Source organism: Acinonyx jubatus, chromosome B1 (genome assembly GCF_027475565.1).
Source record: "Acinonyx jubatus isolate Ajub_Pintada_27869175 chromosome B1, VMU_Ajub_asm_v1.0, whole genome shotgun sequence".
Taxonomy (NCBI): Eukaryota; Metazoa; Chordata; class Mammalia; order Carnivora; family Felidae; genus Acinonyx; species Acinonyx jubatus.
The window spans coordinates 149,202,450-149,220,535 of NC_069382.1; the positions used below are offsets into that span (position 1 = coordinate 149,202,450).

Here is an 18,086-nt window from a genome sequence, read left to right on the forward strand (position 1 = left end):
TTCCCCCAACAGTGTATGACACTACCTAATGGGTCACAAACTAGCCAGTCTGTTAATTTAATAGAAGAAAAATATTCTGTATTTTTAATTGCATTTCTTTTTTTATTTTTGAAATTTAATAGGCTTCTTAATATATATGCAATAACTGTACTCATTAGTTATTTTATTACATGTTTTATAAATTACATATGCATGCTCTTTACCCACTTGGACTAGTGGAATCTTAGTTCTTTGTATACTAAAGACACATCATTAGAAGTGTCAAGATTTGTTTACTTTTTAGTACCATTTGTTTTGCATGTGATACAGTTGTTAATTGTACCTTTTGGGTAATCTAAATTGTTATTTTCTACAAATTTATATAAGTGTAAGCACTGTTTATCACTCTCTCCCAAAATTGTTTTAGGTCTTCACCTGTAGTATATACTAAGTAAGTGTCTATATAGATATTCTTTTATCTATACTGCCTCTGGGCTAGCAAAACATTCTAATCTAATTTGGTCCAGGATCATGTTAGTTTAAATATAATTTTAAAATGTGTTTCATTGTTTGGTCAAGCAAATATCTGTTGGGATATCACATATGGTCATAATTACAAATATTTTATATAAGTACTCTTATGGGTCCATACATTGATATACAATTGTATGTATAAAAAACAATTGCAATCATAATTGACCATTGTTATATATATGTGTGTATATTAAAATAGTTAGCATTTATTACCATTATATTCAATTTTTTTGAAAACTTTTTAAATGTTTAATTATTTTCAGAGAAAGACAGATAGCCTGTGCAAGCAGGAGAGGGGCAAAGAGAGAGGGAGAGAATCCTAAGCAGCCTCTGTGCTGTCACCTCAGAGCCTGCTATGGGCTTGATCTCATGAATTGTGACATCATGACCTGAGCTGAAATCAGAGTCAGAGGCTTAACCAAATGAGTCACCGTGGCATGCCCATATTCAAGTTTTAAAACTTATGGCAACTTCTGTAATATATGATTTCAATGTTACTGACCCGTATGAATAGAAAACAAAATGTGCTTACATGGAATTTGAATAGTTTTATGTGAAAATGAACACTTAGTTTCTTGTTAAATCAATCTCATAATTAATTCAGTTCTCATGTTTATCACAAAATAAACACAGTTCTTATATTTTGATAATTTGAGTATACTTCCACAATCACTTTAATTATTTGAGTGTGAAACAATTAAATTTAAACATTAGTCCTTCTAACTCCTCTACCTTATAAATTTAATGCTGCTGTAAATGATTCAACTCTGAAAAAAAATTCAACAGCCATAATGGAGGGAGCTAAATAGGTCAGAACTTACATAGTGGCTTATTTCTTTGATTAATATCTTCTTTTTTGACCCACTCATTTTTAATTGAAATTATTCTACATTAAGACAAATGGCTGTTTAAAACAAATGTTACTATGCTTAAAATATTTTTTTAAGCTGGCAAAATTAGCATCACTTTTTTGCAACTTTATCCGTTCTTAGTTTTTCCTCTCTACTTCTCTCAAAATAAATTAAAACCTAAAGTAGCTAAGCACAAGCAGGTTAGTCATAAGAGTCATATACTCTTCTCAAAGAGGCTTTACAGATAGACCTGTTTCAACAATGAAATGACTGGGAGGGAAAAGCTCAGTGGAAGGAGCTCACAGTATCTTTCGGCTTCTATAAATGGAGGTAATTGATGTTTGCCCAGTGACGGCATCATCCTGTAGGAGAAAGCAACATGATTCAGTATTTTGTGTATCAACATTATTATTGTGCCAGAACAGAACTAAGATGCCAGTTGATTGTGAGGATAAATCTATGCAATTTTCCTGTATTGAACTAGTAAAGTTATCTCATCTGTGGAAATAAACAAAAAAAAAAGCCCAAATGAGAACAAGCAAAGGCTATTTATTAAGAAGTTGCTATAGCAAGGGAATCAGCCACCATCACTTGCATCTGGCAGAAACCCAACGGCAGGCAGTGGAGTGTAAAACTTTAAAATGAAGAGAAGGGAAGGCTTCAGTTTTTCCCTGTTTGGAGGCTATTGGCATGGGATAGCTGGAGGTGGGCTAACTAGAAGCGGAACATCCTGTGGGATTGCTTGTGGGGGCATGTTTGGTGTCTTCTACTTAGAATGGACAAAAGTTAGTGAAGCTGGCATTTATTGATAAAGTCTGACTAATTGACCACTCAGGTCAGTTGCTACAGAGCTTGTGGTTTGGCCTTCTAGACTGGTTGCTGCAGGTCTGGCATCAGAGTTCTGTTTGGTTTTTTTGTTTTTTGTTTTTTGTTTTTTTTTGGTCTAACCATTGTCCCTTTGTACATTCAGTCTCTCACTTACACATTTTACTAAATAGTAGTACAGGTCTTTTTATAAGCTGAGTGTTCAACAATGAAGAAAAATTAAAAAGGAGTGAAAAATTTAAGGAGTGCAGCCATGAATATACTGTGAATTGCTTTTAGTAAGTGATCAGATAAATAACTATTTAAAATCAGTAACACTTTGAATTTTATAGGTTAATGAAAGAAACCATGTACTTTTGCAGTGAGAGGATAGAAAATGTTTAAGAAGAATTTTGTTTTATCAGACAAGTTAAGAAATGATATGTCTTTCCAATGCCAGAAAACAGGGATATAGGAAAGAAAAAAAAAAGAGGGGGGGAGTGAAATTGAGACAAAGGTGAAAAAAATTTTTTTTTGCATTTTTAGTGGTTCTTAATATCAAACTTTTCCTTTCCCTACCTGTTTGCTGATTTTTGAGGTCAGATGTCAAAATTTATAGTTTGTCCCCTACCTATGCAATGCATACCAGGTTCTATTTCCTATTTGCTACTTGATGAGAAAGTTGAGTTTTCAGCAGATTATATATAACTGGACTGATTGAGAGTTTGTCTATCAAATGCACAGCAAGCCAATAAAGAGTGACACCAAGCTTCTGCAGTGAAAAAAGGTGATTTATTGGTGTGGTACTACATAGGAGAATAGGAACCTTGTCCTTAAAAGTCTCACACTCCCTGATGGCTTGCAAGTGAGGATTTTAGGGGCAAAATTTGGGGCAGGGGTCTTTCGAAAAGGTGGACACCATTTACCAGAAGTCCAGGAGGTCATGTTAACAGGTGTTCTGGCCACACTTCTGCTTGCCAGAGGTCTTTTCCATATCAAGAGACTTGAAATCAAAGAAAGGAAAGAAAGAAAGAAAGAAAGAAAGAAAGAAAGAAAGAAAGAAAGAAAGAAAATATTTATTCTTCCTGTTAGAGACTTCATTATATATTATATTATATATTATATATTATATATTATATATTATATATTATATATTTATTATATATCATTATATATTATATATCATTATATATCACTATATATATCATTATCATTATATATATCATTATCTATATCTCTATCTCTCTTTAGGATAGTGCTGATTAACTACTTATCCTACACTTTCTTTGAATAATAAGCAAGCATTCCTTTCCCTTGAGCCTCAGCCTACATGTTCTTTAGCCATTTGGGCCATGCCTAGGGTGATATGATTTATAATGTACATTTTTCCATCTGACAAGAGCTGACAAGATGGATACCGGCTTCAAAATTAAAACCAAAACATCACAGATAGTTGATAAAAGTATGTAGCCCAAATATAGTAAAAAGACATTACTGTTTTATTGACCATATCTAAATTATAGCTTACATATATATATATATATATATATATATATATATATTTCTACATATGTTCATGTATATGTAAATACATATGTCATATATAAATGTATACACATAAGTGTACAACAATATAGTAGGGACATCTAATCTTCAAATTTGAGTAATATAAAAACATTTAAGCGATGTATCAAAAGATGAAATGTGATTTTTCTGTTCAAAATATCGCACCTTTTGCATAAGTGCTTGATTGATCCTGTAACCTCTTTTTGTTATGGCTCACCAAAGTAGATTTGTCTGACCTTGGTGACCTGTAGGGTTTGCTTTTTTAATGGGATTTGAGTCTTTGATATGCTTCCTACTTTCATAGCATGGGCAGTTGAATAGTCACACATGTCATTTCAATGTAACGGTTAGTATTGTATTTTTAACAATTGGTACAAGAATAAATAGAGGGTATGGTTATTTTCTCCTTGATGAATACAGAAGTATTGTTACAGAAATGGTAAATTTAAGCTGGACCTGAAGGATGAAGAGGAGTTTTGAGTTTGTTGATAGTGAGCATTAAGGAAGGCATATAAGAATGAATGCACATAGCGTGTTCAGTTTACTGTGACTCCCTAGACATCTACAAGGCCTTCACAGCCTCTACCTGTGACCCTCCCTATCCTGATCTCCATTCTTCCTGCTTCATTAAAGGCATGAGCTTTCTTTTATACAAATATGATATATATGTCTATGTAACATGTAAAATTATGTAACTAAATATAGATGTGGTTCTGGTTTACTCCAGTTCAGTAACAGTTCAAAGAAAATCTTTTATATCAAGATATCCACTTCTTGTAAGCTCTTCTGACAAATCTGTGGCAAAACTGAGTTTGCTTTCATATAACTATATGTAAGTCTGTGGTCCAATAGACACAAGGGAGAAATAGAGAAGCTGAATACAGATAATTTTATAGTGTTGCTATTTTTGAGATATTATGACTACTATTTAATCCAAGTAGCTAATATAGAAATATAGAAGTTCAAAAGAATCTGTCGTTAAACATTAAACTTAACAATTAAACGTGTAAGGATAAATGTTAGGGAAAAAAAAACTTGTGGTTTAAAAAGGTAGAGAATACAATGAAATTTACAGTTGCTTAACAAACCAGTCTTCATGGTTTACATGGTTGTATGGTTACAGATTTCTGGAGAATTATTTAAAGTACTTACCAGAGAACAAATTGTTTTTAGGCATCTCTAGACACTTCAGAAGTTTTTATTAACAGCAGACCATTAATATGCTAATTAAAAACCTTTCCTTTTGTATTCATTAGGCAAATTCCCCCAAGACTATTATAAGACACAACATTCAATATAAGAAGTATTTATTGAGTACCTATTGGATCAGCGGTGTCAATCTGGAGGAAATTTAGAATCCACTGACAGCTTTTGAAAAATAATGATACCTGGGTCCCACAACCAAGCTACAATATTTTGACTTAATTGTTCTAGGGTGAGGCCTGGGCATTGGTTTTTGTTTGTTAGTTGGTTTAAATATCACCTGTTGCTCTAATCTGTGGCTAGGTATAGAATTATTGCATAATGTGGTTTCAAAGTTGTTTTTATATAATTTCTTATTCTTAAAGCACAGCACATAGATTGTTAGTAAATGTTTGCTAATAAGGAGAATTATTGTGTCCACTCTTGCAGCAAAAAAATTTACAAAGGTGGTTAATATTTGGTAAAATTCATTTTGATTTCCTAAATATATCCTGGAATAAGCAGACTGAATCTAACATGTTCAATAACATTTTCTATTTGCATCAGTGGCTTTACCTGTGGCATTCATGGAAAAAGAACCTGTTTTGTAATGATATTTGGCCTATGAGAATGATTAAAAGAAATATAGAAATCTTAATTAAAATATACCTTGGGAAAATAGATCAACTGAAATGTTGTCTAAAGATAACTCACATCAAGCTTTCCTTCTAGGTCCTAATAGTCATTTTCAGAGAAAGAAATAAAAAGAGTTCCTGATTCCAAAGTTAAAGTCAGTAGGTTTTTGTTTGTTTGCTTTTGTGACTTTTATCCTTGAGGGATGGCTGCATATGGCACATTTAGATTGGTAGAGTTTGGCGATTTGTCTTTATTTTATAAATCTTTGACGTATGTATAATTATGTAAACTTTACCTTAGTCACTTATATGATTTTATCTCTATTTTATACGTGTCTTTGACTAATTGACTAATAGTAGAGTTTGGGTCATTGAGTAATGTTATGGCACCTATCCTTTAATACTTTGGAACAGAATTTGCTATATTTTGCTACAGTAAGGGCTTGACCCATATGGAGGCATTTTAAATGTGGTATGTAATTTATTGTGAATTAATTGATCAGATTTTTTTTAACCTGTTAACAGGCTATTTGTGGAGAAAGAAAGAAAGGTTATAGCAGGGTTCTCCACAAAAACTTTTAAGTTTTAAGATGAGTAGCCAGTTGAAGAGAAACATAGGACAAGGTCTGGAAGAGTCCTAAGTGCAAAAGCTTCTAGCCCATGGAGTCGAGGTAAATCACCCTCCTAGTACATGGATGTGTTCAGCAAATGAGAAGCTCTCTGGACTCTGGACTTGGGATTTCTATGGAGGCTTCATGATGTAGGCATGATTGATCACTAACTCCTTTTCTAGCCCTTTTCCCCTCTCTGGAGAGTGAGGGGTGTAACTGAAAATTCCATACTTCTAACTATTTTTAATTTTTTTCTGAGAGAGAGAGAAAGCACCTGTGTGTGAGCAGCAGAGAGGGGTGGAGAGAGAGAGAGAAAGAGAGACAGAGAATCTGAACCAGGCTCCAAGCAGGCACAGAGCCCAGTGTGGAGTTTTATCTCAAAACTGTCAGATCATGATCTGAGCAATCAAGAGTCAGATGCTTAACCAACTGAGCCACCCAGGTGTCCCTGAAAATTCCATACTTCTAATCATGACCTAGGTGTTTCTGGTGACCACCCTCCATCTAGGAAACCACCAAGAGCTACCTCATTAGTACAAAAGAAATTTTTATCACCCAGGAAATTCCTAGAGATTTAAGAGCTTTGTGTTAAGAACCAAGGTCAAAGACCAAATATAGAATGAGAAATGCTCCTAGTGCTCTTATCACTTAGGAAATTACAAGAATTTTAGGAGCTCTGTGCCAGGAACTGGGGTCAAAGATAAATGTTAGAAAAAAAGATTCTCTTAGTACCCCTATATACAAGGATTAGGAATTCTGTGTCAGAAACTGAGAAGCAGATACCATATATGTTTCTTATTATTTCACAGAAAGATATGAGAATGCTTGGAACTTGATTAGGTAAGACTAAGAGATACACTGATGTTTCTCTTATTTTTTTTCCCCACTAATGTTTTAAACCCACCTACCAGGGACTTGTACTTAGGCAGGACTATTGTTAGTAAAGCATCCCAGGGGATAATAGGGAGGCACCTGTAACCTTTGCTGAAGGATAAGAAGCTCTAGAATGAGAATAAAGCAGAGAACTAGAAAAAAGATTGAAAAATTACGGCATATAACTATATCTTTTTCTAATTTGTCTAGACTACGACTTGGAAATAGTGATTGAATGGCACACATAAATCCCAACATATGTATTAGATGTGGTGTTCCCCTCAGAGTAACTCAAAATCACAATTTAAAAAAAAATAAATTTAAAAAAAAGTTCTTTATAACCATTTTGCATTACCTTCTTTTCAGGGTGGAATAATTTTATGCTTTTGTGCCAGAAGCATGGAGAATGAAGAGTAGAGTTTGGGAGCCACATACATTATAATTATGCTTTTTATCCCTCGCTCAGGTTTTGCAAAAGATTTCTGCGGAGTTTTAGCCTGGCTTCAACCGGAAATCAGTACTAAGTCTTAAAAGAGGGCAGGGAATTAAGACACAGATGCAAAAGATACAGCATTACAAGATTTTTTTAAATCTGGAAGACAATTAACATTGTCAGTGTTAACTATCAGTGAACAATTTCCTCAGCTCTTCTGTTTTAAATATTTGTTACACATCTAAATTATTTTCATCATTTAAAAACTGATAGAGTGTAAATGACAGCATATTGTGATAAACATCATAATTGGAATTGTTTAAATAATTTGTATCATTTTCTTAAAATTATAAAATGAAATAACCCCCAAAAACTGCAGAGAAAATTAAAATCGCCCCATAATGCTAATTAATGTAACACTCCAACAATAGCTCTTAAAAAAATACTTGTTACCACTTTATTTCTCTACACACTAATTAAATATTATATATACCTTATTGATTTTCATCACATCATAGATTCCACAAATATAATTTGTTTATTTCAAAATATTCATTAGCTATTTAGTTCCTTTAATATACCCAGACTCATGTATATTTTCTGTACCTCATTCTTTGCCCCAGGACCAGATTATTATAATATTGTCAGTTTTAAAACTTCAAAGCAGTCACTTTGAATCTGGGACAATGTGAAGAGCCTCACACTGGATTATGAAACTCATTCTTCAAAACTGCCTTGTCGTAGAGTCTCCACTATTATCTCATTTACATCAATGCCTGGTTTACCCAGACTATATGTATAGTAATGGATACATCCAGGACTGCCCCTAGTTTGACTACAAACGCCATAATCTTCATTCTTTTGCTATACAGTGGTGTCTTGCTCTTTGATAGGTTTTGGAGGATTGTTTCCTAAAGGATTGGTTCACTTTTCAGGGTGGCCTAAGCGCCACTCTGTTTTCTCTACCACTGAGTACCATCTGTTGTTGTTGTTTTATTTTAAATGGGGAAACCACAGGGGTGGCTGGGTGGCTCAGTTGGTTAAGCATTCGACTTGGGCTCAGGTCATGACCTTGCAGTCTATGAGTTTGAGTCCCACATCAGGCTCTGTGCTGATGGCTCAGAGCCTGGAGCCTGCTTCTGATTCTGTCTCTTTCTCTCTGTCCTTCCCCTGCTTGCACTCTGTCTCTCTCTCTCAAAATTAAATAAACATAAAAATAAATTCTAAAAAAAAGAACATAAGTTATTTATAAATGGGGAAACTACAGAACCTTTTGGTTTTCTTACCCTTTTTAAGTTTTTTTATCAGTAAACTGAAAATATTTGTTACCTGATTAAAGTACTTGTTTTGTGAAATTACTCTTCCTGCTTTTCTCTCATTCATCTATTAAGATCTTAGTGTTTTTCTTTTCTGCTTGTATGATCTCTTGTTTAAGAATTTAAATCATTTATCCATAGCCTGTAGTCTTGGTTCTCTGATCTAGTATCTTTGAGAATTTCTTCCCTAGAGTTATAATCACCTTGCTTTGGTAGGAGGGAGGTTATCTTACTTACACTGACACACTTCGTGCATGTATTGATCAACTCTGTGTAAGTCCTGGCTAAAATAATTTCATTTGAATCTTTTTTGGGTCTGGAGAGCTTCTGTTATCATATTTTAATCTTCCGAAGGACAAATCGAAATATCTTGTTAAAACAAAGACCAGCAGTTTTTCATTATAAGCCTGGGAGAGCTAAACTATTTTAAACTTGGATAAAACTTGTTATAGCTGCGTGCCGTTACTTACAGACTTCCAGGTGCTAAAAACTGATGAGAATGCAGATGTGCTATGTTGAACCATAGCTCACATAAATTAGATTGGCTGCTATTTCTAGCACATTTTGGTTTCTATTTCTAAATTATCTCTGAGGCTTGTAAGCATTTTCAACCTGTACTTCAAGTATGTATTGATTAAGGAAAGAACACGTATACCATCTGGTGCTGAGGTGTTACTGTGACAGCATCCTCAGACTTTATTTTAAAACATTTACGTGGGGGGGGGGGTGGCTATACTGCTTCAGATATTCATAGAAAAGGAACTTCAGTTTTAATCTTCTTGATAACAGAATAATACATAGGGTGCTGTGATCACTAAATCCTTACAAAATATATTTTGTAGAACTGAGTTTTTCCAAAAAAAATTACATTGACCATTTTGTATTTATATGAATCGGTCTGAATATAATTAGCTATTTAGTTACATTGTAAATGGAAATACTTAGTATGATGATATTATATGGATCATCAAAAAGCTAATTCATCTGAGATAATAAGTATCTAGTTTATCACTCTAAGTATGATATTACGAAGAGGAATAAGCTACCACTCTTCTCCCAAAATGCATGATATGCCAGATATTGATCTAAGTGAATTTATCTATTCTCACTTCATTTTTAAAAAACCTTTGAGATAGGATCCATTATGATTTCTATTTTATAGCTGTCAACTGAAACACAAAGAGGTTAACTAATTTGTCCAAGGTAATTTATTTATGCCACTTAAAACAAGTCAAAGACACTATCAGTGCAAATCTAAAGCAATGACTCAGATAAAAGCAGTAGCACAAGTGTTTGATTTTACATGATTTCATATTTTTGATTAAAGTTTATTAAAACTTTAAAATCTTAGCGCTAAGTATGGTGGTTTAAGTTCTTCATGGATTTGGTGTTACTGCGAATTGCATGTGTATGTGTGTGTGTGTGTGTGTATGTATTAAACTATAAGAAAAAATCTTATTATAATTTTCAAATTAAGAGGACTGAAAAAATATTATTTTTAGAATCATTCGTGTGTTTTTGGAGTTTCAGAACACTGGCTGACTATGAAATCCTAATAGGTAATGGCCAACCATAGTGAAGTTATCACCTTCCTAAACACAATTCTACATGAGTTTATAAACAGTGTACCCTGAACTAGAAGTATGTTTGTACTTTATCAGGAGATGACATCATCCTTTTTTATTAATCACTGAGAAATAGATACATTTGTCAACAATTATTATTTATTACTGATGGAGTTGAAAATGTGTTGTTTGAAATTAACACATACATGCAAACTTTCCACATTCATAGCTATCAGTAAATTTAAATAATTGTGCCATTGTTAATATCAGTTACAGTAAAGCACTGACTACTTGCGGATGTCATTCATTTCGTTTAAACTGTGAAGAAATAAAACGATTAAAGAATCCTCCTCATCTTAGGAAACTGATAGTCTAAGAAAAGAAGTCAAACATTCTTTAAGGACAGGTAGTAAGTGTTTTAGCCTTTGCAGACCGTACATTGTCCATCATAACTACTCAACTATGTCAGAACAACATTAAACAAGCCACAAATAACAAGTAGAGTGTGGCAGTGTTCTAACAACACTGCATTTACAAAAATAAGTGGGGGGCTAGTTTTGGTTCATGGGCTGTAGTTTACCAACCCATAATCTGAGTGCTAATATAAAAAGAAACATTAGGAAGATTAATTTATAGAAGAGATCAGTGTTTAAGATATTTATGAAATAAATGGAATTACAAAGAAATATATCAAGATCTGCCAAAGTATTTCACAGATGTTTTACCTAATCTTTAAGTATTTCAGTATTTTGATATCCTGTAACTTTGTATTTCATTATCTCCACAGTGAAATAAGTTTTGGCATATTTTAAAAAATGTATTACAATAAATAGTCAAATAGGAAGTAAATGTCACAGGAAACATTTTTATTTACTAGGATTTCACTTTAGTGACAGTCAAATTTCCAGACAATTACTAGTCCTAAAAATTAAAACATCATCAGTTTTCCAGAAAAAAAAGAAAAAAATATATATATAAAACATTGCCTACTTTTCCTTTGAAAAAGACCCATTGAAATTTAATTTGGAAATATTTGCCTACCTTTGTTAGCATTTCCAAATTTGTTGTATGTTTATATTTTATTTTCTTCTCTTTATTTGTTATAAAATAGAGTAGATGCATTTCAAGTAATTAAAGTTCAAAACAGACAGATTTTAGAAAAAAAAACCCTTGGCCTGCTGGTTTATGGTATCATTGCTGAGCTCATTTCTCAGTTCTCTTGAAATCACTATGAATGCTATTCACAAAATATATAGACAAATGAATGCATTGAAGCACTAAATAAATTCTATGTTATATCCTGTGATCAGTTTATGTGGTTTCTAACAACAAAGTGCATTTTATAAAATAATTTACTTGGTATTTTCTGGATTTTTTATGAATATGTGAAAAATTTGAAAGAATCTTGAATGTTGCAGTATCCAGAAAAGTGCATGTATTATATGTAGTTTGCTTTTTTTAATATAGCAATAGCTCTACAAATATATATTTGGAGATGCATTTTTTAAACCTGAATATGTAAATTTAAATTGGTAGCCTTCCATAGGTGATTGGAGAAGTCATGTAAGCATAACATCTTGATAAGCTGTGATAAATAATGCCACTGGCATAAGAAATCAGTGGGTCAAATGGACAGGACATTACTCTCCCTCCTAAATTTATAGGTTCTATGCAAACATGTATTTAAAGGACAATTTAGCATGTCTTCTGAATATAAATTTTGCAGGAATTCCTGAGGAAAGATATATTTAAGTGGGCTTACATTTTTATTTGTATGTCTATATTAATTGCATAATCAAATACATTGGCTCATATTTCCTACTGAATAAGCATTTTAAGAAAAATAAAAATAACTATTTAATATAGCTCTGTATTTCTTAAATCCATAAAATGCTTTTTAATTTGAAAGGCATTGTGGAAGAAGTTTCATTGTAATGCATTTAGGGATTTTGCTTTTGAAAAGCAAAGCTGACACCTGTCTAAATTCATAGTGTCTTTATGCTATACTGAGGGAGTGGGATCTCTTCCTTATCTTGGGCTCTCTTGTTTGCTTTTCAGTTGCTGCGAATGTGGCTGTGGAAGGGCTTCTTCCCTGTGCGCTGTTGCCCATCCAAGCCTAATATGGTTAGTGTTCCCCTCCCGCTTTCACTCCTATGTAATGTCCCACCTCTATGTATTATCGTCAGCATTCCTTTTTTTTTTTTCTCCATTTGTGTACATTTTAACAGTTAGTGCGCCAGGTATGCCTAAAAGGAGAGTAGATGGAAACCAATTTCCAAAGGGGAATCTTAACAAGTGATTTCACAGGGGATAATTGTCAATAAAATATACATAGAGCACATCATCCTTATCTCAAGCATTCATACTTCTTTTCCAAAGCTTTTACTGTGGTCCTGATTTAAACCAGAAGCTGTAAGATTGTAGATTGTAGCATCTGTTTCACATTTAACATGTTTGTGTGTTTGTTGTTCCATTAAGATGAAAATCATATCATATATGGAAATGGAATGCTACCTTTTGATGAAATGCTACTTCAAATCACCATTTCTCCCTAAGAACCATGGAACGACCATAACTTAACTGGAATTTTTTTTTTTTTTGTAATCATTGTGGATATATGTGGCATTGGAGAACAGAGCCACATGTAATTTTAAATGTTTTTTAATATTTTAAGCGTGAATAATTTCAGATATTTGAAGTGATATTTCTAATTTGATACCGGTGAAATAAAAAATATGCACATATTGGAGATCAGGGTCCAAAGGGCTAGTCTTAATTACTTACAAATGCAAATCCTAAATATATATCTGGGTTATAGCTATAAAACTATAGGCTAGGCCAAAAGATCAGAGAGCTCTATTCACAGATTTAGAGGGACTCCTGCACAATAGTGTGCTATCATGTTAAAAGTGAAATAATGTAGATAATTTCTTCCCAGATTAAAGATTCTACATCGCTGTACTACTGTATTGAGCTCTTATCTGTAGGTAAAACTTGCTGGGAAAAGATATTCTGAAATGCATTTTAGAGAAGTATAGGGCTTCCTTGGGGTACTGTAAATTGTAACTTGTATTCTCTAGGTGTAAATTAATTTTTGTTGATTACAAAAACTGGTGTGAATATGTATGCATGTGTGTGTACATGTGAGAAATGGTGGAGTGGATATCAGTGATCTTCTGAGAACAGGAGAAAGTTACAAGCAGGTTGCCAAAAATCAGAGATCTTTTTCTCAACCTTTTGAAAATTGTGTATTTGAAGGAAAATTTTGAGGTTAATATGAAAGCAGAGATTTATTCCACATGATTTCATTTACTCCACAAATTCTTTTATGATCATGGGGCTTTGATGACAAACCACAAATTCCTGAAATCTGGCAATGGCTAAAGTATAACATAAATATGGCTTTACACTGTGATTTTTTTTTAACTGCTGTATGAAAAGCTAAAACAAACAAACAAAAATGGTTGCTGAATTGTTCAAGCTACTTGAGTCTTAAGTAGAATTGTCATAAGAGATAAATCATCACTGATGCAGAATAGGCAGATTTTACATCTTGGAAAAAAAGATCAAAATCCAGGCCTACCTTGAAGTAAATCTCAAAGATAATGAGAGTATGAACATTCATGAAGACATGACTTAGAAGTATTGGCAAAAACAAACTTTAGCTAGATCTTAAATGCTTGATTTAAGGAAAAGTGGAAAGGCAGAATGCTTCCTTCACAAAAAACCCTAAGATAACACAATCATTTTTCTAATATTTTTTTTCAAATAATGCTAGCAGTTGTGGAGGCAGTGAGGGATTTGTGTGTGTATGTATATTTATGTGTGTATGTATGTGTGCGTACGCTGAATGAATGAATGAATGAATGATTTAGCCACAAATATGCTTAGATACTTAATAAAATGCCAACAGTTTTTGTGGAAAAATATATGAAAGATCCAGAATGTTTTTAATACATTCTTAGTGAAATGAAACAAAATAAAGCAAAGAAACAAACATAATTTATCTTATATAATTAGACTGTAAGAGAGTTGTCCAAAATTACTACTGGAAAAGAATGGAAGCTTCAAATATGTTTATTGTTAAACAGCTTTCTGAAACTCCATTTTATAATTGAATTTTAAGTCACTAAGAAGTTTCAGTTAAAGATAGTATTTGTTTAGATTAAAGCATTGATGAGAAAACAATCTTTTATAATGGAAATTAAAGGCTGAGAAGAATAATTTTCCTAGTAGAGTCAGTAAAATACTGAAAAATCTTGACTGAAATCTTATCACCTAATTTCATATGTATAATCATATCAGTATAAGTCATAAAAATTTTCAAAGGAAAGTCTCTATCATCATCATTTGTGAATAGACATATTTACAATTACAGAACAAAGGTTGTTAGACATTTGGGGATATTGGAATGTCACTGTTTTTCATTCCTGGAAAGACCACTCATGTGTGGTTGGTTTTGACCTTAATATAATGCAACGCATGTACATTAAAATTGCCCACTGTAAATTTACTGGCTTTTAAAGGTACCTTGATATACCTTTTGGAAATCTCAGAATCTGAGAAGCATAATTTTGAAGACATTGATTTAGGTCTTTGGTTCTACAGTTCAACTATATTAAAACTTCCTCAGTGCTCCAGAGTTCTGAGCTTTGCTCTATCTTCCATTAGAAAACCAAATGTATTTCAAATACATGATGTGTCATTTATAAAATGACATTGATAATTCGATGTTGCCACCTTTGATCTCAAAGTATTTTTCATCACTCTACTTGCCCACTTGTTATGAAATCTGTACAGATATATAATAATGTTAATATTTCAAATACTCTTTCTTCATTGACTTAAATCTATCCAATGATAGAAGATATTTCTGTAATATTTCTCTACCCACTGATAGAAGATATTTCTGTAATATTTCTGAATGAAACCTGATGCCTAAATTTTAGTTACACCATGCCCAATATTGCCTACATTTTTAGCTTTGATCTTTGACTATATGCCATCATAGCTGGTGTGAGATTCTATTATTTTACTTCTCAAAAAAATCTATTTTTACAAATACCCAATGTTGAACAAATTGGTTTTTAGTGCAAGTAAGATGTTAATGTATGTAATTTCTAGAATAGTATTATAATTTATCCCTTAATATTCATTTGTGTTTGTGTTTACAAACAGCAAAATATGTTTATAGCATAATATTTTTTTAAGTCCATCTGAAAGATCTCATGGTCCCAAAATAGCCTTTTCTTGTGTTTCTTAAATTCAAACATACGCTAGACTATTTTCTTCATTCATTAGTTTTCATGCTTTTCAAGTGTTTTCGTATACCACTTACTATTTTTTCTGAAGTGTTCATGTGGCAAGAGAAATGGAGTTTTATATTCCAAAAACAAAGTATTAAATGTTCATTTACCTATCCTGTGCTTTTTTTTTAGGATATCAGTGTCATTTTTAAAGAGTTTTTTAAATATTATTAATCAGATATGAGGGGAAAACTTTAGCTTCTCTCATAATGCAGAGATTAAGACCAAAACCAAAACAAATTTCTCTGACCAAAAAGATCACAAAATTACATTGGATCATTGTCTTAATGTTTCAATAAACTATTTTTCTTTATATTAAGTGAAAGTTTCTTAAAATTTGAAGTAAACAAATTTTTATTTTCATATACGTGCAACAGAGATTATTTCATTCGTCTTCACAACATTTCTGCCAGGGAGGAATGTGGAAATACTATCCCATTTTATAGATTTAGGAAAGAGACAGAAAACAAAATTATGCCTTCTAATTCTAGACCCTCATTTAAAGTGCTCATAGAAGGCAGATGTGAGTCTTGCTTACTATATATATATATATATATATATATATATATATATATATATATAAAATATCCAATTCCATTTGAAGGCTTCCTATGTAAAATACAACTCTGAACTGTTCCAAAATCCCTTTTATAATACTTGTAGAACCGCAGGCGATAGTGGTTACTCAGTGGGCCTACTCTAATTGAGAAATTCAGTGGTCATACCCATGAAATAGTTTAAAAATTAAGAGATATTACTTACTCTCACATTAGAACAAAATTTACTGAAAACAGGGAGACAGTCTTCACATGTCATACTTTATGAAATGTGTTTTTATATCAAAATTCTAAGTCAATTAAAATTCAACTCAATATTGAAAAGTCTGTAATTCGTCTTTGAGTTTTTTGAGGTATTTGAAATTGTACAAGTCTTCATATTGTTAATTCTAAAATGATTTGAAGAGTTCCTTCACGAAAAGTTTACAAATTCATAGGTACTATACTATTTTGGAATGTGTAATTTCCAAGGTATTCTTTTTTCTTTGTCTTTTAAAATGTAGAAATTACACATGGTATGTAAGGCATAAAATAAGAAATAAGTTAGTGTCTCATACTGACTTTAATCACAGAGTGGTTAGTATCTTGATAGAATGTGAGATGGGACCTCGCAAGCTAGGTCCTTATTTTGTGTGGTATCATCATTCCTTTCCCATATCCCAAGGAAAGTGTGATTTTCAACTGAGTACCGTGTCTCTCGAAAAGTGTGTTTGAGAATTTTCAGTAAACAATAATGGATCACTTGCACTGTTTGTATAACTGAAATCTATCTTTAAGGAACTCAAAAATCACAGTACTCTAATACACCAATGTGAACTATATGAATGAGAGTCAAGATCCTGCCAGCAATACAGCCTAAATATCCAAAGTCACATTTCACTACATTTTCAATTCACATTCTTATTGAAGAATGTTGTCCCAAAAAACAAAACCTAACCTATTTCCATTATTCATTAGATATATTAATAAACTCATGTTTATATACCTCTTTATTTTATGAGGCTGAATTAGCTGAGCTTTTATTAAAACTACTTTTGTTCAGTTGGAGAGAATCCTGAAGTGAAAAAGTCAGACTATTTCCTCAAAATATGTAACTTATGCTTTTTAAGATTCCAGCAATAAAAGTCTTACACATTACATGTTGGTTGAGGTCACTATTATGTATGAATAAGAAAGTGTGCATATATGGAGAAATGCAGTTTTTAAAGAGATTTAAATTACAAGGAGATTTTATTTTCTGTAAGCAAAACATACTGCCTCTGTGTATGCTACAATTTGTTGCCTTAAGAATATTTTTCCTTTAAAATATAGGTAAAGCATTTCTTAATCAATCTGGAAAATAGAGGAACAAGATCAGAGTTTCCGTTTCTGAGCTAGGGACTGCATATGCTCACTCTTTTAAAGAAATCAAACTGCAGAACTATTTTTTCTCCCATCATTGCACCCCTCCCCACCTAATTTAGAATTCAGTGGGGAAAAAAAGTGATTTTTCAGTGTTTATCTGTAGGCAAAAGTAATGGAAAACTCTGATTCTGTGGAAGCTATAGTTGAACAAGGATCTATGATCTCCCTTGGCTCTTGCATTCACTCATCTTTCCTCATTGGCCATAAAGGTGCCATTTAATAAATTACTGATTCTCTGCATTGCTTGGGACTCAGGAGGGCTTGATATTCATACCTCTAATTTATCATCAAATTCTTAATTTCCATCCAAGAACCAAATTACTCATTGGCACATGCATACATACATACATACATAAAGATTATTGCTTACTCTTTCATGTATTATGGAAATCTCAGATATCCAAATTTAGATGTCATGGTTGGGGCCAAATTTCTAAGATCAGAATTAACATCATCAAGGATGCATTACC

The 18,086-nt window shown here is 32.5% G+C and overlaps 1 protein-coding gene across 10 annotated transcripts in view; it reads left to right on the plus strand.

Moving 5' to 3' along the window:
• Positions 1–18,086, plus strand: part of EPHA5 (EPH receptor A5) — a 336,378-nt gene that overhangs the window by 267,781 nt on the left and 50,511 nt on the right. For 8 of the 10 annotated variants that reach the window (XM_053217288.1, XM_027057664.2, XM_027057636.2 and 5 more), the window contains one exon: positions 12,408–12,473. The exons of the other annotated variants lie outside the window; for them this stretch is intronic. In XM_053217288.1, the coding sequence (XP_053073263.1) occupies positions 12,408–12,473 (66 nt within the window). The remainder of the gene's footprint in view (positions 1–12,407; positions 12,474–18,086) is intronic. 10 annotated transcript variants of the gene reach the window in all.